At 64.1% G+C, this 24,890-nt stretch overlaps 11 protein-coding genes across 12 annotated transcripts; 7 read left to right on the top strand and 4 right to left on the bottom strand.

Annotated features, from left to right (window-relative positions):
- Positions 1-302: 302 nt before the first annotated feature.
- On the bottom strand, positions 303-1,384 carry emc7 (ER membrane protein complex subunit 7). The gene is made up of 7 exons (XM_062769570.1): positions 1,350-1,384; positions 1,249-1,304; positions 1,110-1,197; positions 944-1,007; positions 669-908; positions 521-606; positions 303-467 (listed from the first exon to the last, which is right to left on the bottom strand). Exons 1-7 carry the CDS (start codon positions 1,376-1,378, stop codon positions 323-325), a joined length of 708 nt encoding a protein of 235 aa, XP_062625554.1. The 5' UTR covers positions 1,379-1,384; the 3' UTR covers positions 303-322.
- A 170-nt stretch (positions 1,385-1,554) lies between these two features.
- LOC62_02G003043 (uncharacterized protein) lies at positions 1,555-2,973 on the bottom strand. Its single transcript, XM_062769569.1, has 3 exons — positions 2,206-2,973; positions 2,088-2,163; positions 1,555-2,047 (listed from the first exon to the last, which is right to left on the bottom strand). Exons 1-3 carry the CDS (start codon positions 2,790-2,792, stop codon positions 1,685-1,687), a joined length of 1,026 nt encoding a protein of 341 aa, XP_062625553.1. The 5' UTR covers positions 2,793-2,973; the 3' UTR covers positions 1,555-1,684.
- A 204-nt stretch (positions 2,974-3,177) lies between these two features.
- aph1 (Bis(5'-nucleosyl)-tetraphosphatase [asymmetrical]) lies at positions 3,178-4,495 on the top strand (the record flags this gene model as incomplete). Its single annotated transcript, XM_062769568.1, has 4 exons — positions 3,178-3,253; positions 3,305-3,364; positions 3,406-3,551; positions 4,124-4,495. The coding sequence occupies exons 1-4, from the start codon at positions 3,202-3,204 to the stop codon at positions 4,493-4,495; spliced, it is 630 nt and encodes a 209-aa protein (XP_062625552.1). The 5' UTR covers positions 3,178-3,201.
- A 655-nt stretch (positions 4,496-5,150) lies between these two features.
- Positions 5,151-7,252, top strand: LOC62_02G003041 (uncharacterized protein). The gene is made up of 2 exons (XM_062769567.1): positions 5,151-5,847; positions 5,896-7,252. The coding sequence occupies exons 1-2, from the start codon at positions 5,530-5,532 to the stop codon at positions 7,213-7,215; spliced, it is 1,638 nt and encodes a 545-aa protein (XP_062625551.1). The 5' UTR covers positions 5,151-5,529; the 3' UTR covers positions 7,216-7,252.
- Positions 7,253-7,803: 551 nt separating this feature from the next.
- Positions 7,804-9,354, top strand: LOC62_02G003040 (uncharacterized protein; the record flags this gene model as incomplete). Its single annotated transcript, XM_062769566.1, has 1 exon — positions 7,804-9,354. The coding sequence occupies one exon, from the start codon at positions 7,804-7,806 to the stop codon at positions 9,352-9,354; it is 1,551 nt and encodes a 516-aa protein (XP_062625550.1).
- A 600-nt stretch (positions 9,355-9,954) lies between these two features.
- On the top strand, positions 9,955-12,978 carry ptkA (Serine/threonine-protein kinase bur1; the record flags this gene model as incomplete). Its single annotated transcript, XM_062769565.1, is given in 6 exon segments — positions 9,955-10,020; positions 10,036-11,252; positions 11,287-11,459; positions 11,497-12,112; positions 12,158-12,286; positions 12,324-12,978. The coding sequence occupies 6 exon segments, from the start codon at positions 9,955-9,957 to the stop codon at positions 12,931-12,933; spliced, it is 2,811 nt and encodes a 936-aa protein (XP_062625549.1). The 3' UTR covers positions 12,934-12,978.
- A 1,226-nt stretch (positions 12,979-14,204) lies between these two features.
- LOC62_02G003038 (uncharacterized protein) lies at positions 14,205-16,197 on the top strand. Its single transcript, XM_062769564.1, has 2 exons — positions 14,205-14,291; positions 14,741-16,197. Exons 1-2 carry the CDS (start codon positions 14,285-14,287, stop codon positions 15,997-15,999), a joined length of 1,266 nt encoding a protein of 421 aa, XP_062625548.1. The 5' UTR covers positions 14,205-14,284; the 3' UTR covers positions 16,000-16,197.
- A 312-nt stretch (positions 16,198-16,509) lies between these two features.
- On the bottom strand, positions 16,510-19,506 carry GPI13 (GPI ethanolamine phosphate transferase 3; the record flags this gene model as incomplete). Its single annotated transcript, XM_062769563.1, has 1 exon — positions 16,510-19,506. The coding sequence occupies one exon, from the start codon at positions 19,504-19,506 to the stop codon at positions 16,510-16,512; it is 2,997 nt and encodes a 998-aa protein (XP_062625547.1).
- Positions 19,507-19,827: 321 nt separating this feature from the next.
- On the top strand, positions 19,828-23,658 carry CLPTM1 (the record flags this gene model as incomplete). 2 transcript variants are annotated; one of them, XM_062769561.1, is made up of 5 exons in its annotated part: positions 19,828-20,046; positions 20,280-20,702; positions 20,742-21,810; positions 21,859-23,306; positions 23,359-23,658. In XM_062769561.1, 4 exons carry the CDS (start codon positions 19,929-19,931, stop codon positions 22,142-22,144), a joined length of 1,896 nt encoding a protein of 631 aa, XP_062625546.1. The 2 variants fall into 2 exon arrangements, with proteins under 2 accessions (XP_062625546.1, XP_062625544.1); XM_062769562.1 differs by lacking the exons at positions 19,828-20,046; positions 20,280-20,702; positions 20,742-21,810 and having other exon boundaries at positions 22,760-22,839; positions 22,959-23,229; positions 23,409-23,645.
- cns1 (Hsp70/Hsp90 co-chaperone cns1) lies at positions 22,300-23,635 on the bottom strand (the record flags this gene model as incomplete). The annotated part of the gene is made up of 2 exons (XM_062769560.1): positions 22,300-23,306; positions 23,359-23,635. 2 exons carry the CDS (start codon positions 23,633-23,635, stop codon positions 22,300-22,302), a joined length of 1,284 nt encoding a protein of 427 aa, XP_062625545.1.
- A 184-nt stretch (positions 23,659-23,842) lies between the features above and the next one.
- Positions 23,843-24,800, top strand: SPCC126.12 (Protein NIF3; the record flags this gene model as incomplete). Its single annotated transcript, XM_062769559.1, has 3 exons — positions 23,843-23,947; positions 24,008-24,072; positions 24,113-24,800. The coding sequence occupies 3 exons, from the start codon at positions 23,843-23,845 to the stop codon at positions 24,798-24,800; spliced, it is 858 nt and encodes a 285-aa protein (XP_062625543.1).
- Positions 24,801-24,890: the final 90 nt, after the last annotated feature.

Genomic DNA, 24,890 nt, shown 5'->3' with positions numbered 1-24,890 from the left:
AGGCAAGCCATGCAGCACCGCTCTCCCTCCTCCTCGTTTTTTAATGACACAAGTGCCTAAGTATCCCTCGATTGAGAGATCGAGGGGGCGATAGCAGTCACAGGAGCAGACAGACATATCAGCTGATCGGTCAGTCAGACGAGTGGGCCGCGGGTCCGACGCGTCAAGACAAGAGTCTACATCGATCTAATCATCGTACCATCCTCCTGACTGATGCTAATAGTGTCGACAGCGGTTCCTGCTCCTCCTGCCCCAACGCTGCACTGCTGTTCCTCGCTCTCCCGCCGGGGCTCGCCACCACCCCCACCACCGCCGCGGCCGCTTACTTTCGCTTACCGCCGCGCTTCCCACTGCCCTGGGGCGTACGCGCAGGAGCCTTGCCCACGGGTGGGCCGGCGGCCGCCGCCGGTGCTGCGGATCCCGCTTGCGCGTCGGCGCCACCTCCGCCGGCGAGCTTGGAGGACAGGCTTGGGACGTTGTCAGCTGTGCACCGCTCCACTTGGCCAGCGCGGCCACTCACGCGTCGCTAAAGTCGAGGTTGCGCTGCCATCCCTGGCGCTGCTCGAGCATCTGCTTGGCCATTTCCGGGTCGGCATCGAGCATTTCCTGCAAAGTTAGCTTCGTCGTCCTCACACCCATCATCTCATCCCCCACGCCACCCCACTCACAGTGATCTTGGGCAGCGCAAACGCCATGCCCAGACTCGCGAGCATGAGCAGGATCATGGGCGACTTGAGCATGCCCATGATGTTCATGCCCGGCGGCGCGGTGTAGTACTCGTCCTTGCCGACCGCGGCCAGCTGGAGGGGGTAGGGGAGGCTAGGGATGGCCGACACGGCGAGAGGCAGCGCGGCCGCGTCGAACTTCTGGACGTGGACGTCGCCCTCTTCTGGGACGGTGACGATGACCTAGGGTGTCAGTCGTGTCGTGGGTGTAGACGTACAGGCTGGACGCGATATCCTGGGACAAGAGGCTCGAGAACGTGCTGGCCTGATGGGACGCCGGTGCTAGAGGGTCAGAATTGCAGATGGTTGAGGAGGAGGCAAGGCGTCGGCGCCGACCACGGCGTGGTGGTGCCGCACCAACTGGGCCCCTCCGGTCGCGCTCACATCTCAAAGGATCCATCGGCGAGGAAACGGGCGCTCTTGGCACCATAGTCGAGCACAACGCGCGCCTCGAGCGGGATGTCGGTCGCGTCTGGTCCTGTGTTAGCTACGTGCAAGGTACTGCCAGGCTCGTCAGACCCACTCAGGACGACATTGCCGACCAGCCGGCCGCGGAGGTCGGCTGCGAGAGCGGTCGCACTGTAGCGTCAGTTGGAGTACTAGGGAATCACTCAGTCAACTCACGAGAAGAGGAGAAGCGTTGCGAGCTTCATTTCGTTGTAGTCGGTGGATGGTTTAGTATGTCGGCGAAAGACAGCGTTGACGTGAGTGGGGGAGCCGTGGTGGTGTGGGCCGGCAGCACGTGGCCTCCACCCTGGGCAATCCGGCAGTGGCTCAACCAGCCAGGCGACCAACAAGCACCACGCCCGAGTTTAACACTAACAGATGCATGGCGGTAGATGGCACAATGAAGGGGTGTATAGCAAAGCTCCCAGATCGATAATACAACTAAACAACAGTAAATAGCATGGTGGCAGCGGTCTAGACCGCGAATGGGTCTTCTCACAACGGCACCGCCACTAGTGCCCGCGGGCGGCATGGCGGTACCCAAAGTCCTTGAGGAGGGGCTCGAGCCACTCGCTCTTGGCCGTGCAGAGCTTGAGAATCCTGTGGTGCTTCTTGGCGTCGCGAATCATCGCCGACGCGGAGGGGTGCATCAGGTCGGCGTACTTGCCGGCCCTGTCCGCGATCTCGGCGCGCGCGGGGTCGGAGCGCGCGGCGATGTAGTCGACGAGGTTGACGTGGCCGTGTTTCTTGAGGAGCAGGCGCGCCTGCGTCAACGACGTGGGCAGCGGGGTACGCGGTGCCGGCGGCGCGGGCGGCGCGCTTGACGGCAGGTCAGGCAGTGCCATCGGCTCTTCGTCGATGTCGACTAGTCCGAGCTCCCATGTTAGCCACGCAGCCAGCCCCCACCCCACCCACCTCGATACAAAGCGCTTGCCACAGCCGCAGCTTGTTGGCCTTGTCGCTCATGAACGCCGTCGAGTCTTCGAAGAAGCTGTGGTGGCGTCAGGGGCTGCGCTACCTCCCCACCACTCACTTGTCAATCGACTCGCGCGCCTCCGAAGCACTCGTCACGCTGCCCGCGCCCGTAATTGTGCGCCCGGACGAGCGCTCCGTCGCCGCGGCGCTCCTGTCGCTCCACGCGTCCAGGTCGTCGTCGTACTCGCCGTCTGTGTCGCGGCGGCGCGCCACCATACGACGCCCCGTGCTCGTCCCGCGGCTCAAGCTCGAGCCGGATACGGTGGCGACCTCGTCGGCGTCATCGTCGTCATCGTCGTCGTCGAGCAAGCTCTCCACGGCAGAGCGGTACGCGTCCGACGTCGAGTCGGGCAAGTCGTCCTCCACCTCACCCGTGGGCGCGAGCACAATGATCTCGTACTCCTCCGTGCCGGCCGACGACGTGCTCGACCGCCGCGATGCCGGCGGAACGGGCAAGACGGGCACGAAGCTGTCCGCCGTGCCGGTGCTGGAGAGGCTGTCGCGCCGCGTTGAGACGGACAGCAGCTCGAACTCGTCCGCGAGGTCGGGGGACGACAGGCCCAGGATGGACGGGCTCGATGGGCCTGGGGACGGCGAGCGGCGCGGCGACGACTCGGCCTCGGACGAACTCGAGTGGGTTATCATGGCGTTCGATGAGTGGGGAGTGGGGAGAATGAGAGACGACCAAGGGCGAGTTTATAGGGCGCTGCTGCTGCTGGCTGGCGGTCGCCGCTGCCGCTGGCTGGCGGTGCGGTGCGAGACGGGCGTTGCTCAGTGTCCGTATGCGGCAATGTGCGGCTGTTTGACAAGAACGAGTGTATGTAGTGCCGACAAAGTGTGTGCATGCAGAAAGTGAGACTTTGGCCGAGTTGGGTGGCGGCGGCGGCAGCCAAAACAGAACAATAACAACAAACGCAGAGTGTAATCGGCCTAATTGCCGGGATTTGTCGTCACTCTGATCAGGGTGGAGGGCAAGCAAGACAATCGTCATGTCTCGTGTGACGACGGCCAGATCAACAACAACACATCACACCACTAGACATAGACAGACAGCATGGGTAGCGCGGCGAGGTACCTCTTCTCCGTGTTCGACATCACGCGGCAGGGTACGTAGTCTTCCTCTTTAGTACCAGCAGCAAGCTCACGCCGCTGCGCAGTCTTCTTCGAGACCCCGTTGTCCCTCGGCATAGTCAACCTCAAGCCCCTCCGGCCTGGCCGTGAGCCCCCTCCTTCCCTCTGCGGCAGCTGACCCGCCCAGACGTGCTAATCATCAGTAAACGCGTCGTGCCGCGCCTGGCGGACCTCGAGCCGCGCGAGGTGTCCGACTTGTTCCAGACTGTGCAGCGCGTCGGGCGGGTCATCGAGTCGGCGTACAAGGCTGAGGCGCTGAACATTGCGTTGCAGGTGGGTGTCACACTCGCGAACTGGGATGAGCTGGGGCTTGACATGGGTGAAGGGGAGGAAAACAATGTGTGTCCATTGGCTCGGCGACGGGCAGGATACGTGAAAGGGGGAGGGGGGAGGGGGGGTTGAGCCTGCGAAGCTGCCTCTCAGGTGGGGCTCGCGCGAGGGACACTCCAGCCCGCCCGGTATCACCAGCTCGACGGGCTGGCCTCGCCTTTCCCGGCTGTGGTCAAATCTCGCGACTCACCGCTTCCGAAGGTGCCGAGGGCGCTGAGGGTCGCCACGGTGCTTGCCTGAGTCCTGTGAGCGGAGTGACGACGTCGAGCGAGCTGGAGCCGACTCGGCGGTGAGCTCGGCTGAGGCTGAGGGATCTCACCAGCCTGCTAGTCAGCTTGGCAGTAGGCACTCTCACGACTCAACTGTTGGGCCAACTGCTACCTCGCTTGGTATGCGGCCTTGGCTCGAGATCTCTGGCTTGTGCCGCGACTCACCTCGCTCCGCCGGCGCATGGCGCATGCTTCAGAACCGAGACACCCGTGAGACATGTCCAGCGGAAGCTGACACTGCTGCAGGACGGTACGGCAGCGGGCCAGTCAGTCCCCCATGTCCACGTCCACATTATTCCCCGGTTGCGCACAGATTTCGGAGGCAAGGACACGGACAAGGTCTACCCGCTGCTAGAGCGCAGCGAGGCGGCGCTGGATGCCGACCTGGCTGCTGGGCCTGGGGACGGCTCGCAGCGACCAGCGACGCCGTTCACGCCGAGCGCGACGCACGACGATATCGGCGGGTGGGACGTGCCCCCCGACGCGGAGCGCAAGCCGCGCTCCGCGGACGAGATGGAGGCCGAGGCGTCCTGGCTCTCGGGGCTGCTGGCGGCCGCCGGCGTCCAGAGCTCTTCTGGCGCATGTGCCAGTGCCGGCAACCGCCCCACGAGCGCATAGGCATGATCCGCCACACCCCACACCGCACCCACTCTAATTAGCAATGCGCAAGCGCGCGCAGCCCAATTGTACCCCATCCATCTATACTCAAGCATAAGAAGTGGCCGGAACACGGTGTGACGCAACAAAGCTCAATTGACTGAATGTCCGGGAGGGCTAGTCGCATTGAGGTGTGTGCTGGGCTAGTAAGCGACGTGACGGGCTGCGCTGGCTGATTGATTGATTGATTGATGCTCGCATGCTCGCCGAGGTCCGCGAGAAAGTAAAATGACGAGCCAGCGGAAAGTTAATCCAGGCAGCGCGGCGAACAAAGTCACCACCACGTGTGTTAGTGCAGGGGTTGTGCCATCAACCAGCGCCAACATGCCCAAGGGGTGCGCTCTCGGCCTTGCCTGCCTGGCTCGGCACACATTGTGCCGTCCCGCTAAGTGCTGTGGCGTGTTCCAATGCAGAACAGGCACGCCGGAGAGAGGTGTCGGCACCAATTGCTACGGAGCGTGAGTGAGTGGCGCGAGGCAGATCGGGCGGGGGAGAGGGAGGGTTGGGTTAGCGCGAGCGAGGAATAACAATCGGTCGCGAGTCGAGTGCTTGAGCTCGTGAGCTCACTTTCAGCTCGTTGCATCTACATACTGACCGTCGCCTTCGCCGCGGTCGTCGACAACACCGTCACCACAAGAAAACAACACGCCGTTGACATCCCGTCTGGGGCAGGAGCAAACGCAAACCCCGCGACCCGACCTGATCGACAGCCACCGTCCGATCCGCTCACCCTCACTCGCCGAGCCGACGCACCTGAGCCCAAACGCCGGCGCGGCGTCGTCTCTCGCTTTGCAGGCTGTTCGCCAGTCCCGTCCCGGCTCGGACATGGCCCTCGGGCTCTCGGCGTGCTTGCTCGATCGAGATTTTCGTCGTCGTTCCTGCTGCGTTCCTTGCTCATCATCCTCATCTCCGCTGGCATTACCATCGACGACATCGACAAGCAAGCTAGGTAGCCGGGCGAGGCGGCCCGCTCGCCAACACCAACACCCACGACAATGACAAACTACACGCGCATCACGACAATCGGCGGGCTGACCATCTCGGCCCTGACCATCCTGTCGGCGCTCTACCTCCTCTACTCGCTCGTCTCGCACGGGCGCGGCAAGCTGCGCGTGCGGCTGCTCATCGGCATCGTTATCAGCGACATGTCGGTCGGGCTCGTCGCGCTGCCGGCGCAGGCATTGCTCCTGTCGGGCGGCAAGATGGGCACGGGGACAGCGGGGTGCAATGCCCAGGGCTTCCTCTTCACGACCGCCCTCTTCAGCCAGCACCTGTGGACGCTGTGCATCGCCATCGCGACATTCATGCTGCTTGTGGGTTTGTGGGGAGAGTGCTAGGAGCGCCGCTGACGCCGACGCCAGAAATACCCCCTCCACCCCGCGACGACACATCTCGAGCGGTGGGCGTGGCTCGCGTGGCCGGTCGTGTGGGGCGTGTCGGCGCTGCACGCGGGTATCTGGATGGCGACGGTGGGCTTCGTGCAGTCCGGCTCGCAGTGTTACTACGGCACCAAGAGCGCTGTGCCCGGCCTGGACCGGGACCTCGTGCAGTTCGTCCCGCGTGCGTTTGTGTTCGTGGCCATCTGCGGGCTGTATACCCGGCTGTTCAGCTTCCTCCGCCGGCCCGACACGATCCAGCTGAGCTCGACAGGCGGGTCGCTGCACGCCACGAGTGTCGGTGCTGGCGCACAGCCGGCAAGGAACAAGCCGCCACGGGCCAAGACGCCGCTCGTGTCGTGCCTCCGCGATCCCTCAGCTCCGCTCCCGAACCCGGCCGCGCCGTGGGAGGCGATGGAGTTCATCCACGTCGGCGGCGAGCAGTCATGGCTCAAGGACGACGACGGCGAGGTCGAGGACCAGACGGCACCAGATCGCAAGCTTAGTGGGAACACGACGCTGGTAGATGCCGCCGAGCGGCGGTTCAGCTTCGTCGGCGAGAAGATCAAGGGCTTGAGCGGGTTCGCTGATCGCGATCGCGGGGCCGGCGGACGAAAGCGCAGCGTTATGTCCCTCGGGTACGGGTTCGGCGCCGAGTCGATACGAGAGGACGAGGGGACGGGCGAGGGCGACGACGGGACGACGGCCGTGAACAGCGCGAGCAACTCGGCCAAGTTGACGCCGAGCCGGCCCTTCTTCGCGCCCGAGTACGACGTCGTCGCTGCGCCGAGCCCGACACGTGCGTGGTTCAGCAGCGACACGGCGTCCGCACCGGCACAACTGTCACGTATCGCGTCGCTGCCCTTCTCGCTCGGCAGCCAGACACAGACACGGGGCTCCGTGCCTGCCGACTTCAAGGACGATCTGCTCGACGACGACAACGACAGCGGCCCAAGCCTCGTCGAGTTCTTCCAGGCCAACCAGCTCGCCTCGGGGGTGCGCGCGCCAAAAGACAGCGCCGACGCGAGCGCGAGCGCGCCGCAGCAGATGAGCGCGACGGCCTACTTTAATCGCCAGGCGAGCCTCCTCATGCTCTACTTCCCCCTCGCGTACATGCTCGTGTTCTCCATCTCGCTCGCGCGTTTGATATACGACATGGTACACCACCGCACCAATCCTGTGCTGTCGCTCCTGTCCAACTGGATGACGATGGCCGTGGGCTTGATCGACGCGTTGACGTACGGGCTCGCAGAGTACCTTGTCCGCAGGAGGGTGCGGCGCAAGATGCCAGATCGGCTCGGGTAGTGGGGGGTTACGGACACTGTACTGTGTACTGTTAGAGGGTTATGCAGGTTTGCTTCTGGGCGGTAGGCACTGCCACCCGCGGGGGTGCGCAAGGTGGTGGGCACGCACAGGCCGCTTGGCCACACACCCCGTGGAGCGTCGCCGTCCCTCAACACAGCCAACAACCTCCACAACCGACCCCGCGCAACCTAGCAATGCATGCCCCAACGAGTCCCGACCATCGCGACGTGCACTGCTTGCTGCACTCATGCATAAAGTCGCGACGCCGCGACGATCACGACAACATCGGCATTGCTCGGCGTACGAGTAGTGCAGTGCATCCGTGCCTGGCGAAAACCACGTGGCATGACGCCATGCCGCGCCGGCCAGGCCGGGCAGCGCACAGTCATCGCCCGGCACATGCGGCACACCCACGGCACTCTGCAATCGGCGCGGCGGCTGCTCGAGTGGCAAACGCGCGGCCTCGGCACACAAAGTGGCATCACACCGGCATCGCACTACTTAACATCGACACGGCAGTCACTCTCGCCCTCACCATCACTCACCACTCTGTGACAACCCCAACCAGCACCATGACCTAACCAAGCGATGATAACCCGACACACATCCACATCGCTCAGTACGCTGCTGCGCAAGGCAGCGGCGTCGCTGCGCGCGCCCAAGCCGGCGGCCCAGCTGAATGCCAGGCTGCGGCTCGCGCTCTCGCGCGCCCTCCACACGACCTTCACGTCGCTCTCGACCCCGGCACATGCGCTGCCTACCGGCAACGCCATCCCGGCCCGCCTCACCTCGTACGCCACACACACCGCATACAAGCCCTTCAACGGCGCGTTCCGCCGCACGACGTTCCGCCCGAACGCGCGCACGCCGCGCGGGCCAGCCATCCAGGCCAACACGGGGCTTGGGGCCGCGCGCAACTTCTCTACTGTCCCCCCGTCTGGCGCGTTCGCGGGCAGCGGCGCAACGGGTAACGTGCCCGTTGTGCTGCGCGCCTTTGCCAACATCTTCGACGAGGACGGCGACGCCGCGCTCCCCCGCGCAGCGAGGTACGTCCCCTACACCCGCCCTTCGCGCTCCGAGCGCCGCCGCGCCGCGGGCCTCCGCGCCCCCCGCCGCAAGAACGTGCACACGCGCACTGCTAGCACCGCGTCGGACCGCAGCGCCATCCTCCGTGAGCTCGGCCACTACTTCCCCCTCGGCTCCATTGTCGCCGAGGACGACGCCGTCCCGCTCCCGCCTACGCCCGAGGCCCTCGTCACCCCCGGCACTGTGAGCACGCTTGCGCTGCCACTCGCGCAGAACCTCAGCCTGCTGCTCGCGCCGACGCCGACGGTGCCGTATGCCGATGCCGAGATTGGCGTGGCCATACTCGCGCGCCTGACGCACGGGATTCTACCACTGCACGAAGCGTACCGCTACGGCTCGAACCGCGTCATTCCGCTCCTTGCGCGCTTGGAAGCGCTGGGCGTGATGGACCCGCTTAATGGCGGACCCGGGGTCGCGGTCGAGATCACGACCGATCACCATGGCAACCTCGACATCTTGCGGATCACGTTTGCCGACCGCGCGTCCAGTGACATCCTCGCGCTGCTCGGTGACACGCTCGACGTCGACGGCGGCATGTGGTGGGCCATGTCGGAGCGCAAGACTGCCCGCCCGCTCACCGAGACGGAGGAGAGCCAGATCATGGAGGTGTGGGACGATGCGCCGCGGCCCGCGGCGTCGCGCCACTCGACCGCCTCGTCGGTCCACGAGCTCATCATGCCCACGCTCGACCTGTCCATGGTCCCGACTGTCGTTCCTAGCTCTGCTTCGGACGCCTCGTGGCCGCCCTCGCCCGCCTTGTCGGCAGCCTCGTTCCCCAACTCGTCCGGCACGTCCACCCCAGCTTCGTTCGACCACCTCGAGCTTCACTCGAGCTGGACGAGCTCGCCGTCCAACCCTGCCTCGCTGCTGTCGTCCATCGCGGACAGCTTCAGCGACGTCAGCGACGACGGCTGGTCCGTGTCCCCCAGCGACGAGGACCAGGACGTCGCGTCGGCATGGGCCGACGACTCAGACACCGACTCTGCCGAGGTCGAGGACGTGATTGCTGCTTCTTGGGAGACGCGCGGGTTCGGTCTCATGCAGCCGTGGTAAAAACAAGCTTCTTTGTTCGCCTTGTTCGTTGTAGTGACGTCTTTCGCCAGTGAATGCAGACATGATTTTGTGCCAAAGGTCGTTGATGCAGTTGGCTTGACCTCTGTGAGGGTGTCTAATGCCACTTGTGACCGTGATCTTGTCGAGCTTGTTGTGCAGATGCTGTGGGGACACAAAGGCAGTGAGAGGGCGCCGCACAGGCGCAAAGAAGAGCTACAGAACAATAGCACGCATCCACATCCACACAGATCGGCATTACAATTTCCCATTGTATTTTATGCTAATGACCTTCTCAGCCTTTGTAATAACCACGTGACTTTATTACAACCACATTCTTCCAATTAGCCTCCACCTCAGCGCCGACTTGCTCTCGCAACAATCTCGTCGTCGGCCCTCTGGCTGCTCGCTCTGCTTTCGGCCCGCTGCATCCCTCCAACTCGACTTGTTCTCCATTGTCCATACCACCTCGCGTCAACCACTCGCCTACACCCCTCTTACGGTCATCTTAAAACGTAGCAACTATCTCACCCGCATCTTGTATCGCCACCCGTATCCACAGCATCACCAGCACCAGCGACCCATAACATCCCCTCATCCACAATGTCCCCATCAAGGACAGAGTGGCATCACGACGCGGGGCCGAGCAACGGCGAGCGGCGGCGGAGCGTGAGCCCCTCGAAGCGGTCCTACTCGTCCCCCACGAAGAGCTTGGCGCCATTACCCGCCGGGCTGCCCGCCAAGCCCGACTGGTCGGCGCCTGGTTCTGGCGAGCCGCGCCGCGACCCACCGCCGATGTCCAGCACGAGCACGAGCAGCGGCGGCCGCTCACCGCGGCGTTTCCACTCGCACCCGCAGGACAGGCCAGCACACCCTCACCCCCAGGACAGACCGCATAACGACCGGCCTCCCCACGGCGACAGACCGCACCTTGGCAGGCCAGAGTGGGACAACCGCCGAGAGCCACCACGCGAGCCGCCCCGCGACCGTCACCATGCCGACGAGTGGCGCCCATCAGGAGACTGGGATCGCGAGCGTCAAGGAGTAGGAGGCGGAGGAGGAGGATATCGCTCGCCCCCGCGCCATGGCGGCCGGTTCTCACCCCGCCGGGACGACGACCGCCGGCACGGGGGGTACGGAGGACCAGGAGGGCCGCGAGGGTTCCCCCCTTACGGCGAGCGCGACCGTTACGACGACCGAGACAGGTACGACGACCGTCAGCGATACGACAGTCGTGACAGGCGACCCGAGTCGCGGTATGACGACAGGTACGACGACCGCCGGTACGACCGACGTCCTGGCGGGTACGATGGCCCAGGAGGAGGAGGAGGCGGCGGCGGCGGCGGCCCGGGGTACCGCGACGAGCCGCCGCGTGGGCGCAGGCGGACTCCGTCGCCTTTGCCACTGGCTCAGCGTCTTTCAAGCCCGAAGAAGAACGACGAGCCAGAAGAGGGCGAGATTGGCGACGAGGCGCCGCCCCCGCCCCCGCCGAAGGCAGAGAGCACGAGGCCGCCGACTCCGCCTGCCGACGACCCCCCTCCGCCTCCGCCTCCAGCGTCACCTCCTCCCCCGCCCCCGCCGCCTGCAGACTCGCCACCGCCTCCGCCTGCTCCTCCCGCAGAGGAGGAGCCTTCACCGGCACCCAAGCCAAAGGCCCTGGACGCCAAGGCGCCCGCATATGTGCCCCGGCCGTCGGCGCCGAACCGCAATCTTATCGAGCCCACCACGCGCGTGTCGACGCCAGTGGTGAGAGAAGGCGAGACGCCATCCCGACCCGAGCCCAAGGTGTTCCGCTTCCCGACTGCCGCGCAAGAGTCTGCAGCCTTCAACCGCGAGTTTATTGGTACGACCACTCTGGCGGCGTACGACGTTGGCACCAAGCTCGGCGAGGGAACATTTGGGTGAGTTGATCTTTGTGGCTGAGCTGACCCCCAGTGTCGTCACAAAAGCTATCGAGCTTGCCACCAAGCGCCCGGTCGCGCTGAAGAAGCTCATTACGCACAACCCCCGCGATGGTGTATCTGTCACGACCGTGCGCGAGATTAAGATCCTGAAGGAGTTGAACCACAAGAACGTGGTGCCGATTCTTGACATGGTGGTCGAGAGGAGTGAGTTTGGGCTAGGGGACTTTGCTGACCGGGCCAGAAGCAGCAAAGGATCGCAGTTACCGCAGCGAGGTGTTCATGGTCTTCCCGTTCATGGAGCACGATCTGTGCGGTTTGCTCCTCAACAAGGACTTCAAGATCATGCACTCCACGCAGAAACTCATCTTCAAGCAGATCCTCGAGGGGCTGTTCTACATGCACAGCAACAACATTATCCACCGTGACTTGAAAACCGCCAACATTCTTGTCGGAAAGGATGGCCACGCAATGATCGCCGACTTTGGCCTTGCGCGCACCCTGGGTGTCGAGCCGCTACCAAAGCACGGCGAGTACGAGTACACCAACCTGGTGGTGACACGCTGGTACCGTGCCCCAGAGCTGCTCCTCGGCATGAAGAATTACGGCACGGCTGTCGACATGTGGTCGATGGGCTGCATCCTGGGAGAGATGTACTACCGCAACCCGATTTTCCCCGGCGAGACGGACGAGGACCAGCTGTTCAAAATCTTTGGACGTGTCGGGCCACCGTCAGAGGTCAACTGGCCTGGGTGGAGGGAGCTGCCGGGCTTTAACGGCAAGGGCCACGAGCTGGACCAGCCATGGGAGAAGACGCACAGAGATCACAAGTCGCTGCTACTTTACGCCAAGGACTGGGGGTGAGTGGGGAAAGCGGGGAGATGGGGTCGAGCTGACTCTCGCAGAATGGACCGCGCCGGCGCAGACCTCTTGCTCAAGCTGCTGTTGCTCAACCCGGCCAAGCGGCCCACGGCGAGCGAGGCGCTCGACCATGTTTGGTTCTGGACGGGCCCAGCTGTCGCCAGGGTTGGAGCGTGAGTCCCGTGACTAGGACAAGGCGCTGATAGTCAGATTCCCCGCTCTCGAGTCCTCGCACGAGATGACGACGAGGCAGCGCGATGGGATTGTGGACGGACCTCCGCCACAGCAGGCTAAGCCTCCCGCATGGAGCAATGGACCTCGCCCGCAGCAGCCTCAGCCCGCGTTCCAGCAGAACCGCGGGCCACCACCCGGCATGGGCTTTGGCGGTGGAAGAGGACCAGGTGGGCCTCACGGCGGCCCTCCTCATGGCGGCCCACCTCCTGGCGGTCGACCATACGGTGGTCCTGGTGGTCCTGGTGGTCCTGGCGGCCCCGGTGGTCCTCCATTCCGCCCACCTGGGCCGGGACCAGGCGGCTTCCAGCCCCGTCCGCCGCTCGGCAATGGGCCAGGAGGCAACCGCGGGCCGGGCGGCGCCCCACCACCGCCGTTCAAGCTCGCCCCAGGCGGAGGAGGTGGTCTGCCCCCACGCCCAGGAGTACCTCCTCCTCCAGGTGGTCTACGTCTCGCGGGTGGCATGCGCCCGACGTCTGGTCCAAGCTTTGGTGGTGGTGGCGGCCCTCCGGGGAACAAGCGCCCGGGCGACGAGCAGTGGCGGCAGCAGGACAAGCGCCCGCGCAAGGACGCGGGGCTTCCGTATTAGTAGAGAGGTAGAGCATAGCATGGTGTATGGTAGGAAGCATTGTGGCAATCGTTGTTGTGGCGTGCCAAGGGCTTCGAGCAGTGGTTCTTCCGTCGGATGAGCCCACGAGGCGTTTCTAGCTCCACGAACCCTCTGTCTCACTCAACTCGGGCCTCGTCGCCAAGCTTCTGCCGTCCAGGCTGGGAGCTGCTGCACTGGCTGGGCACTCGGGTACGCGGTGACGCGGGTTAGTTGCGTCGCACAGACTGGTGATCGCGACGACAGGGGCCCGAGCGCAGCGGAACGGATGAGCGCCGGCTTGTGGCGGCGGCGGCGCGGCGGCGGCGCTATCAGGCAGCGTGTGTGCGCCACGGCCAGTATGCGCCGAGTGATAGCCGTAACGAAGGCCTTACCTTCAGGCCGTATCCTGCGCCAAAGGCTTACAGAACAGGACAGCGAACGCTATCGCACCATCTATCGGCCGCCACGCCGCCACGTAGGGGGCAGCCGTAGACGAACGAACGACGTTGCGATTCTCGCGAGCGAGGCACAAGTGTTTGTTTCGGACTGGCCGTGAGCTCCACCGGCTCTCACGAGTCATTAGGCCGGCGTAATAGAGTTGGCTACATAGCTATAAAGCAGCAATTATGATTCCGCCGGGGTAATGTGCGCTTGCGCTGATGTTTGTTGTGCCATTCACGCAACCAGACGCCGCACCTACGCACGCAGCCAGACCAGGTGAGCCGGCGCAACGCGGCAGTGCAAGTAGTCGCATCGTCCACCGCACAGCCCATATGAGATCCAGCAGATGAGATTCCAGCGGCTGGGCGCGGCGCGGCGCGGGCTCTGCGATCTGACTCTCTTGGCGCCGCAAAAGGCTGACTGTGTGTGCTGCTGCTGCTGCTGGCCCCACTACACTAGCTATTTCGGGGCGATACATTGACGACAGCGACGGGCAATGCAGCACAACGTCATGTGGTGGGTGGAGCAGAGGGAGCAGCATGAATCAATGAATGCATCAGCCAAGTTGCTGCGCGCGCCTACATCCAGCGTAGTGGTAGAAACGCCGCGAAGGGTGCCTGTTACCCTGCGCTGCCGGCAGCCTGGGTGGGTCAAGGGGGCCGGAGGAGAGCAGGGGTGGTGGTGGTGGCATTGCAGCCAAGGAGAAGCAGGGCCAAACCCTCTTTGCGCAGACTGTTTGGCGGCTCGTCTGGCTCGCATCCGCCGCCGCCGCAACAACCACGCAGCTTAGCTGCTTGGCTCTCTCGGCGACAGCAGTTGCATCCTCCCACTCCATCGCGACGGCTCTAGCTACACGACACACACAGATCGACGTCGACACTGCAACTACACCGCCTAAGAACACCGCACCATGGCCAGTGAGTAGATCGCGATCCTGTTGATGGCTGCCCGGCTGCGCGCGCGCTGCGCGTAATCCACCTACCTTTTCGCCCTGTCGTGCGTGCTCTCTTGCGTGAATTTCTCAGGGCGGGGGCGAGGGCGAGCGAGGAGCGAGAACGGGGGTGGTGTGCTCGAGATGCGGACTCCATACCTCGTCGCTGCTGCTACTGCTGCTGCTGCACAGACCGAGGCCCGAGTGGCCTGCCTGCTGCTGCTGCACGTACGTCCTGCCGGCGGTAGAGCAGGGCTGGCCGAGGACGACACCTTACCCTTGATTGCTGGACAAGCATCTCCTTTACTCGGGGTCGTCTGTGTCGATTTTCCCCTACCTCACCGCTATCACAACACAACACAACACACTTGTCCTCTACTCTACTCCATCACACACACACTAACATGGCCGAACCCTCTGCGCCGCCCTCTGCAGCCGTCACCAGCCCGCCTGTCGTGGTAACGACGACGACGTCGGAGCCGCCCATCGTCTCGTCTTCGACGACGACGACCTCGCACATCGAGTCGTCTACCACCACGACCGAGAGCAGCACGACCACGTCCGAGACGCCCTCGAGCACGACGACCACGTCGCACGAGCCGACCACCACCTCGGACACGACGACGACGAGCAGCAGCCCGCCCACGACGACGACAACGTCGAGCCCGCCCACGACCACCTCTGAGAGCATCTCCAACTCGCCCACCACCAGCGCGCCGACGACGAGCGCCCCGACGTCGGCCACCTCGTCCACGTCCGACGCGGGCCCCAGCATCCGCTACACGACCGTCGTGTACACCAACAGCAACGGTACGCACACTGCCACCAATGCCATCGGCGGTTCGGGCTCCTCGCACAGCAAGAACAACACTGGCGCAATTGTCGGCGGTGTCGTCGGTGGCGTGGGCGGCCTGCTCCTCCTCGGCGCGCTCGCCTGGTTCGTCATGTACAAGCGCCGCAGGCGCCGCGAGGTCGCGTTCGACGAGAAGATGTTCGACCCGCACATGAACACGCGCCACTCGGCCGCCGACCCGCTCGACCTCATCTCGCCGACTGTCCCCGTCGTCGGGGACGAGGCGCACGTCGAGCCCTTCACCTACGACGGCGGCTACTCGCACTCGGGCGAGCACGACGGCGGGTACGACGCGTACGGCCAGCCCCAGTCGCAGCAGCAGCACCTGTCGATGCCCGACCACCGAGACTACATGGGCTACAACGGGCACACGGACAACCCGTACGCTGCTGGCGCTTACGCTGCCGGCGTCGGTGCCGCCGGTGCGGCGGGCATCGGCGCGGGCGCCGCATACGCACAGCACGAGTACGCCGACGACCCGTACGCCGCCGCGCCCATGACTCCCGCTGCGGCCGCCAAGGCGCGCGAGGCGCAGGCCGAGGCCGCGCGCCAGCAGTACGCCGCCGGCTCGTCGGGCCACGACGGCCGCCCCCCGAGCAGCCAGTACAGCACGGGCGGCGAGACGGGCGAGTTCCACGACGCGCAGCAGTACCAGCAGCACCAGCAGCAGTTTGCCGAGCCGCCCCTCAGCCCCGGTGGCAGCGCCGGCTCGCCGCCCGCGACTGGCGACCGCTCGTCGAGGATATACCAGCACACGGACATGCTGTCCGAGGGCGAGGGAGGCGGTGAGGACATCAACGAGATCCCCCCGACGTATGCGTCCATCCCGAGGCCCCAGTAGCGTGCGTGCCACAACAAACTTGCTGGCAGCGGACGAAACGCGAACGCGCCCCCAGACGGACAATGTATCAGTAGTGTACTTCACCTCCATTAGGACCTGAATGCAGTGCAGAGTTAGATTAGCTGGTTGCCGCGGTCGTGGTATTGCGGTCGGCATGGCCGGCATGGCTGGGGGGTTTGACGGCGACGTGGCTCGGGGCGGCGATCTACAGACTAAGGTTGCCCGCGTCCCGGTGCCAGCCGCGTAGCCTCGGCAACCGCCACACTCGCTGCCACGCAACAGCCGCAGCCGCACTACGGTTGATCCAATAGTGCATGCAGATAGATGGGTTTGGTGGTTTCTAAGCGTAATGTCGTCACTAAGTGTGGGAGTGGAGAGGGAGGGAGGGGGGGAGGGGGAGAGGAAGAGGGTGTGTAGCTGCGGGGCAGCTTTCGGTAGAAGGAAGGCGCAAGGCGCCAAGAATCCCGTAGTACTAGTTCTACGTATGATCAACGGTGCACGAGGCCTCGCCTACTCGCTCACGCTCCTGAACGTGCGGTATACCTTGGAGCTGGTGACACCAAAGCCGACAGTCACGGCAAAGATAAGCGCGACGTCAACCGCGAGCAGGATGATGCCCGCAATCATGAAGCGTGGGGCGAACACCTTCCACACCATGAGGTGGCGGCGGAGCCATGCCGATGTGACGGCCGATGCGAGGGTGATGGTGGCAAAGTAAGTGATGAACGCGAGCGCGAGCTGGACACTGTGCGCGAGGACCGGCACCGACTGGTTGGGGCGGGGCGACACGTTCCAGATGGCCACGAGCGGCACGGCCATGGCCACGAGAAGCAGAGGGCCGATCGTGTTGAGGCCGACGAGGGCTGGGGACCAGGGGTATGTGACTGTCTCGAAGCCGACAAAGGCCGCCTTCCACTGGATCGACGCAAACACGGCCTGGTGGCCCGTTGTGAAGAACGCCAAAAGGGCCAGGAGGGCGAGCGGGACCGCGTCGGTGAACGACGGGCGGACGAGCGCGTTGCTCGGGCCGTCGAACGCGCCCGGGCTGGCAGAGTTGGCGAACTGAAGCTTCATGACGATCGAGTCGCGCTGGGCGTCGATCAACTCGACGTATAGCAGAATCGCAACAAGCACGAGGCAGAGGACGACCTGTCCAGCCGAGGCGGACACGAGGTGGACGACCGAGAAGATGATGAGGAGGAAGAGGAGGTACGTCGAGCCGTACGAGTTGCCAAAGCCGTACACGCCGACCTCTTCCTCGCCAGTCGCCTGGTCGGCCGTCTTGACAACGTCGATGCACAGGCCCGAGTTGTACCACAAGTGCGGGAGGAGTCCGAGGGACGCGCCGAGAGAGACGCGTGCGATCCAGAGTTTCATGATCTTGACGAGGGGAATACGGTCAGGCTGGAGGCCGTCCCAGGTCTCCATCCACTCGAAGACCCAGTAGAGGGTGTTGACGATGATGAGGACACGCCACACGGCGGCGATGAAGAATGGCGCGGGACCGTTGTAGCTCTTGGACCAAGAAAGGACCACGGCAACGACACGGGGGAGGAACATGAGCGCAGCGACCGGCGCCATGTAGAGGCCCCAGTCGGATGGGCCACCCGATGGACCGTAGAAGGTCACGCGGCAGTACGGCTGCTGCTCCTCGCGGCAGATGGTGCTGAATCCCATCGCGCGGGCGATGATGGCCAGGCCAAGCGAGTAGAGAAGGATGCGGAGGCGGAGCGAGGCCATGGGCGCGAGGAGAGCACGCCAGAGGCTGACGAGCACGATCGAAACGAGGAGGAAGCCGACCATGCGGTCCTCCCACATGACGAACGAGTTGGACGCGAACGACACCGCGTGGAGAATGAGGACGGCTGGGCCGATCGCCTGGCTGAGCGTAACCGAGCGCCACGACGTCTTGCGGTCCCTAAACACCAGGGGAAGGGCGAGGAGGAGGGAAGCAATGGCGGCTGTCGAGACGAAGAACGTCTTGATCGCGACAGCGGGGTCGCGGGTGTACACGCCGGCAACGGTGCCAACGACACTGCTCGTGATACCGCCAGTGGTGATGGCAGTGTCGAGAGCAAGACGCACGTAGTCGTCCCACTTGGGCCCGCTGTTGCGCACGCCGAGGTAGAGTGCGACCGTGGCGGCGACGCTGAGCGCGAGGAGGACGATACCGGCGATGATGTGCGGGACGGAGAACTGCGCCCAGAGAGCACGGAGGTTCTCGAGCGCAACCTGCGCGATGCGGCGGTTGTGGGTAATCTTGCTGGCGAGGTCGTCACCGGCAGTAGAACGCTTGGTGACGGTGTCCACGGCCCAGACGACATCACGGTTGTCGTACTCCTTGACGTAGCGGGCGATCTGCTCCGCGTTGACACGCGTGGCCGTCTCGAGGGTCTCAAGGGAGCCCGAGAAAAGCTCGGGGATGACAGATCCGAGGTTGTTGAACGGGATAGGGAGGCCGAGGGCGAGGGAGAGCGTGGGGACGAGGTCGATCTGGTCGACGTGGCGGAGCGACTCCTTGGAGCCGGGGAAGGTGTAACGGGGCCAGTCAAACTCGGAGCTCGCACCCTGCGCAAGCGGCTTGCCCTTGGAGTAGATCCAGAGCGCGGCCGAGGTCTCGAGCTCCGAGTCACCGCCGTGGTCGCCCTTGGTCGTCATGCCGTGGTCACCGAGGACGACAAGGAGTGTGTCGTCGTCGAGCTTGTCAACGACGTCGCGGAGGACAGTGTCCATCTGCGCGAGCTTGGTGCGCATAGTCTCGCGCTCAGGGCCGACACGGTGTCCGACGTGGTCGACACCGAGGAAGTGGCCGATGAGGAAGTCCCACTGCGTCGAGTTGTCGGGGTGCAGCAGCGGGAAGATGTGCTCGATGACGCCGTTGTCGACCGTGTGCAGGTCCTCGACGTTAAACGAGTCGTAGGGGTAAGCCTGCGAGAAGGACGAAGGGAAGAGGTTGAGCCATGTGTCGTCGCCCATGAAGACGACCGACTTGTTCGCAGCGTTCAGCTGGGAAATCAGGCTGTCCTCCTCGATGGCCGTCGAGGCGAAGTTGGCCCCGGCGTCAATGAACGTAGGCAGCGAACCCGTCGTGATGGCCTTGAGGCGCTGCATGGTCGTCGTAGGTGGGTCGGAGAACGAGTTGAAGATGAGCGAGTGGCCGGGCTGCGAGGCGGTGAGCTCGGCGGGGAGGGTGAGGACGCCATGGTGGTTGTCCGACTTGGGCGAGGGGTGGTGGGGCGAGATGAAGTCTGTCCGCAGCGCGTCAATGATGATGAGCACGGCCTTGGAGTGGGTCGCGGGGAGGGGCGCGTCGCCAGCTTGCTTGTACGGGGCGGCAACGTCGGGAATGACGAGCCGCGTGAGGAGGAAGCCGTGCGTGAAGACGCCGAGGCCGACCAGGTGGATAAAGGTAACAAAGGTCAAGAGGAGGGCCGCGAGGGAGAGCTTTGACAGCCCGGCGATCCAGCTCGACGCGTTGGTGCGCGCGCGCGCGGTGGGCTCGGCCATGCTGATGAGAGCGGTGAAGGAGTGGGGTATCCACAGAGATGCTGTTTGTGACGATGTGCGATGGCGGCGCGCGCGATGACGATGCTTGCTGCCAGCCAAAAAGTCAAGGACCGCGGTCGTGACCGCGTCGACCCCGCGAGGAAACCACGCGAAGGGCAAACGCACACCTTGCCTCCACCCAGGGCCAACAGCCTTAATCCATTCCTAATCACGCTTAATCCAATTAGAATTCGGCCGTGTCGCCGCTAATCAATCCTCGTCACGCGCATATCAAACGTGCTTGCATCACGCCTTGCCGCCCATCCAGCCAGCGCCCACCGGCCCGACTTTTGTGGCTCACGCAACCGTCCAAGGCTCCAACCCTCCCTCATCTCCCACTTTCCATCGTCTTCTCCACCGACAGAAAAGTGGGCTACAGCAACATGCCCGCCCAACCCGCCGCTGCTGGCGGTACCGCCGCGGCCGCCGCGCCTGCGCAGGACAACAACCAGTTGTGGACGATCGCGAGGATGGTCGGCACGTTCTTGGCGGTCCAGGCTGGTGAGTGGGACGAGGAGGGAGTGATGGAGGACTGGGTGGAGGTGTAGACCCATGTGAGCACAGCGAGATGGCCTCCGAGAAGAGAGCTACTCGCGCAGCAGGGAGAGTCGGCGGGGCTCGTTGGCGGTGGGCCCAGCTGGGGAGGACGTAGTCGAGATGCCGTCCTCGCCGTCCTCGTGAGAGATGCGACAGAAGGCGCTGTGCTCACTATCCGTGCCACGCTCACACCTCAGTTTCCAAGTACGGCATGGAGTACTTTGGCTTCGCGCCCAAGTCGGCCCCCGCCGCCCCAGCTGTCGAGGTGAACGGCACCGCCGGCGCCGAGTCTGCTGTTGCCGCCAACATGTCCGCACCGTTCGGCGGCGCGACCGAGGCCACGTCCGCCTGGGAGACTGGCACGCCATTCTCGGCGCTCCTCTACTTCTCGACGCTGGTCGACCCCCTCGACGTCGCGTCCGAGGTCAAGCCGACCGTCGTGTGGGACGGGCTCACGTTCGGCGGGTGGAAGGAGGTGCGCGAGGAGGACCTGGTGCTCGACGTGCCCGACTCGGTGCGCTCGCACAACGGGTCGTGGTATGTCGACATTCTGCTCGTCAAGGGCGGCGGCGACAGCCCTGCTGGCAAGGACGGTGCTGATGTCGCCCACCACCGCAAGGGTGAGTAATGCCACCTTGGGGCTCTGCTGACGCAGCCAGAGCTCACCCGCTGGATGCCCAAGCGCCGCGTGCGTAAGGAGAAGTCGCTGCTCGCCAAGGACGGCGAGGAGGAGCACAAGGAGGAAGAGGTTGTTGAGGATAAAGGTGCTCGCACCATCCTCGCCCACTGGGCGCGCAACCTCACCGTCACGGTCGTCTCGGACGCCGGCGAGGTCAACCTCGCCCAGATGCCGCCCACCGCCACGCCGTTCTACAACCTCCTGGAGAACGCTGACGGCGAGCCGATCCTCGCGGCGGACGGCAAGGCGACCTACTACCCTCCCATCTTCCCCAACGACTTCTGGCTCCTCAAGGAGAACATGGCCGAGATCAACGAGACGACGCCGACGGTTCCCCTGCGCGTGACGTACCAGGCTATCGGCCACATCAAGTTCAACATCTTCTCGTCGATGACGGTCAGCTTTGAGCAGGCATCTCAGCAGCAGGGTGGCGGCGCCGAGATGGACGAGGTCAAGCGCATGCTTACCGAGACCAACCCAATTCTGCTCGTCACGACAGTCATTGTTACCATCCTCCACATGGTGTTCGAGTTCCTCGCGTTCAGCTCGGACGTGAGCCACTGGCGCAAGAAGGACCGTGACCTCGTTGGCGTGTCGCTCCGCACCATCCTCACCAACTGCTTTGTCCAGCTCGTCATCCTCCTCTACCTCCACGACTCGTCCGAGGAGACGTCGTTGATGATCCTCTTCACCCAGGGCATTGGCCTCCTTATCGAGGCCTGGAAGATCACCAAGATTGTCGACATCAAGGTGCACAAGGATGACACCTCGATCATCGGCTACAAGGTCACGTTTGAGGACAAGCACGAGCTCAGCGAGGACGAGAAGAAGACGCAGGAGTACGACAAGCTCGCCTTCAAGATTGTGTCTTACTTTGCCATCCCGCTGCTCATCGGCTACGCCATCTACTCGCTCAACTACAAGACGCACCGCAGCTGGTACTCGTTCATTGTGACGACGCTTGCGCAGGCCATCTACATGTTTGGCTTTGTGCAGCTCATCCCGCAGCTCATCATCAACTACAAGCTCAAGAGCGTGGCGCACATGCCGTGAGTCGTGTTAGGGCATCGGCGAATCCTTACTAACACACCACCCAGCATGAAGGCCATGGTCTACAAGGTCCTGTCCACCGTCGTCGACGACTTCTTCGCCTTCTGCATCAAGATGCCCTGGCTCCACCGCCTGGCATGCTTCCGTGATGACGCCGTGTTCGTTGTTCTTCTCTACCAGCGCTGGATCTACCGCATCGACTACAGCCGTGTCAATGAGTACGGCCAGCTCGACGAGGCCAAGGCCGAGGAGGAGAAGGGCGGCGATGACAAGGGTGACGCCAAGGACGAGAAGAAGGGCAAGAAGAACCCCGAGTCGAAGAAGAACAAGTAGGCGCGTGGTGTTGCGCCTACTACCCTCCCCCCCTCTCTCCCCACCCCATCCCTTTCTCTAGACTCATCGCATACCCCATGTCTCGATGCTATGCATATCTTGGTCTAATCCTACACTGTACAGGGAGATGGTCGCGAGATGTAGGGGGCGGTGGCTCACTTGCCATCCCTCGCCTTCTTAAAGTTGTCGATCCACTCGCGCTCCTCCTTGCCGCGGACAAGCACGACGAAGCTGAGCAAGCCGTCGCGCAGAACCACACCGTCGCGCGGCTTGCCGTCCTTGGGCGGCAGCTGGGCCTTGGCGAGCACCTCGCGGAGGGTGATCTCCTTGCCGACCTTGAGGAGGCGCTTCTGCGCCGTCTCGACATACACGGCCAAGTTGTCGACGTAGTACTCGTGCTTGTTGTCCCACTCAGACCAAGGGGGCGGCGATGTCGAGCTAGCCGTCTTGGGGAAAATCGCGCCGAGCTGGTCCTCGAAGGAGGTGTCCTCGTGGAAGTGGGTGATGAGGTCGCTCGTGTTGTGCTGCGGGTAGAGCAGGAACACGGGGAAGATGAGCGGCGTGTTAGCTGGCGGGGGGACCCACGCCTCGGCCTTGGACGGCGGGTAGAGCGGAATGTCGGGCACGGCGGCGGGGTCAAAGTCGAGCGGGTGGGGGTTGTCGGGCGGCGACGCGCTCTTGAGGAGCACGAGGCCGTGGGCTACGATCGCGCGGTGGAGCGCCGCTCTTTGGAGGGGCGCGCGGCGCTCGCGCTCCGCGTTGCCGAGAACACGCCGCTTCGAGCCCTCGCACAGCGTCTCGAGCTCGGCCCAAGCCTTGTTTTTGTCTTCGCCCTTGAGCGCGCGCCCGCGCGTGATGACGTCCTCCGCCTCGTCCCACTTGTCCAGCGCGACGAGCGCCTGCGCGGCGCGGTACAGCGCCTTGGGCGGCGCGTCCGTGCCCAGCGTGGCCGAGAGCGCGATGATCGCCGACGTGTCCTTGAGTACCTGGCCATAGTTGCGCAAGGCGACATTGCACGCCGCGCGGTTGTTGAGCAGACTCGTGCGCAGTGCCGGGTCCTTCGGAGCAGCGTCCAGGCCCTGCGTGTACGCTGCCACGGCATCCTTGTACGACTTTTGCGCGTACAGCTCGTTGCCGTGGTTCTTGAAGTTGAGGGCGACCTCTGCGCGCGGGGTCAGCACAAACGCGGCCAGCAGCAACAACACGGCACTCACCATCCCCGTCACCATCAAACACGAGCGTCTTCAACGCCTCAAGCACATAGTCGTCCTCCATGCCCACCGGCGTCTCCTTCATGAACAGCGGCGTCGAGTCCAACACCTTCTGGAACTCGTCGTACGTGACGGGCTTGCGTTCTTTCGCCGCAGGGCCCGAGGCGGCGCGCGCAGAGGTCATGGCGCCGAGGATCTTGTCGATCGAGTCGGGCGCGGGGGCGGCGTCGGCGGCGCTTGAGCCGGCGCTGGTTCTCTCAGGTTTTGTCGTTTCCGCCATCGTGTACTGATACTGGTGTTTGTTGTTGTTGCGACGTCAAAATCTCACTCACCCCGCCTTGATCATCTTTTGCGAGATGGAGACTTCGAGAACGGGGCCCCGGCGCACGTGGCGCCGAGAGCGATTTCGACGTCACTGGCGAGTGAGTGAGCAAAGTCGAGCCGACGCAAAGGTTGCCATTGCAACAACCCATACCACACCACCACCATGGCAGCAGCAGCAGCAGCAGCTCGTACTGCCCCGATCCAGGTCATCAAGCGCGTGTGGGAGCGCATCGCGCCGCTCTCGCTCGCCGAGACGAGCTGGGACAATGTGAGCGGCTTTCTTTCTTTCTTTCTTCCCTTGGCTCGGTCGCTCACCCCGCCCGCCCAGGTCGGCATCATTGTCGAGGCGCCCTTCCCCAGCGCCGAGGCGAAGCAGGTGCTCCTGACGATTGAGTGCGTCGTCTCCCTGCATAGTAATGCTAACGCGCGCCAGCCTCACGCCCGCCGTGTGCGCCGAGGCGCTCGCCCTCCCCTCGTGCTCGGCCGTCATCGCGTACCACCCGCCCGTCTTCCGCGCGCTCAAGCAGCTGACGCTGTCGGACCCGCTGCAGGCGTCGCTCCTCAAGCTCGCCGCGCGCGGCATCTCGGTATTCTCGCCCCATACCAGCCTGGACGCGACGCCAAAGGGCATCAACACGTGGCTCGTGGAGCCGTTCCTCCCCATCGCGGCCAGCTCCGCGCCAGTCGAGGCGTCCTCCCCGGTCCCCGAGGGATTCGAGGGCGCCGGCATGGGCAAGGTTGTCACGCTCAAGCAGAGCTTGCCGGTCGACGAGGTGGTGCAGCTCGTCAAGAAGCACCTCGGGCTCGCGCACGTCCAGCTCGCGACCCCGGCCACGGCCAAGCCCATCTCCAGCATCGCGGTGTGTGCCGGTTCCGGCGGCTCGGTGCTCCGCGGGGTCAAGGCCGACCTCCTCATCACGGGCGAGATGTCGCACCACGAGGTGCTGTCATTCATCGCGAATGGCCAGTCGGTCATCCTCGCAAACCACTCCAACACTGAGCGGCCTTACCTCGCTGCAGTGCTCCGCGGCTGGCTCGAGAAGGAGCTCAACGCCGAGGCCGAGAAGGGATGGGAGGTCATTGTTAGCAAGGTCGACGCCGACCCCCTGCGTGTTGTTTAAACATGCATGATATGAGGTGGTAATGCAAGAGTCTATGTGGTGTGTCTCGTATTATGAGGCTGTTGTTACACCTCCCTCGTCGTCGTTAAT

This window comes from Vanrija pseudolonga, chromosome 2 (genome assembly GCF_020906515.1).
Source record: "Vanrija pseudolonga chromosome 2, complete sequence".
Classification (NCBI taxonomy): Eukaryota; Fungi; Basidiomycota; class Tremellomycetes; order Trichosporonales; family Trichosporonaceae; genus Vanrija; species Vanrija pseudolonga.
This window is presented reverse-complemented; position numbering and strand designations above follow the sequence as displayed.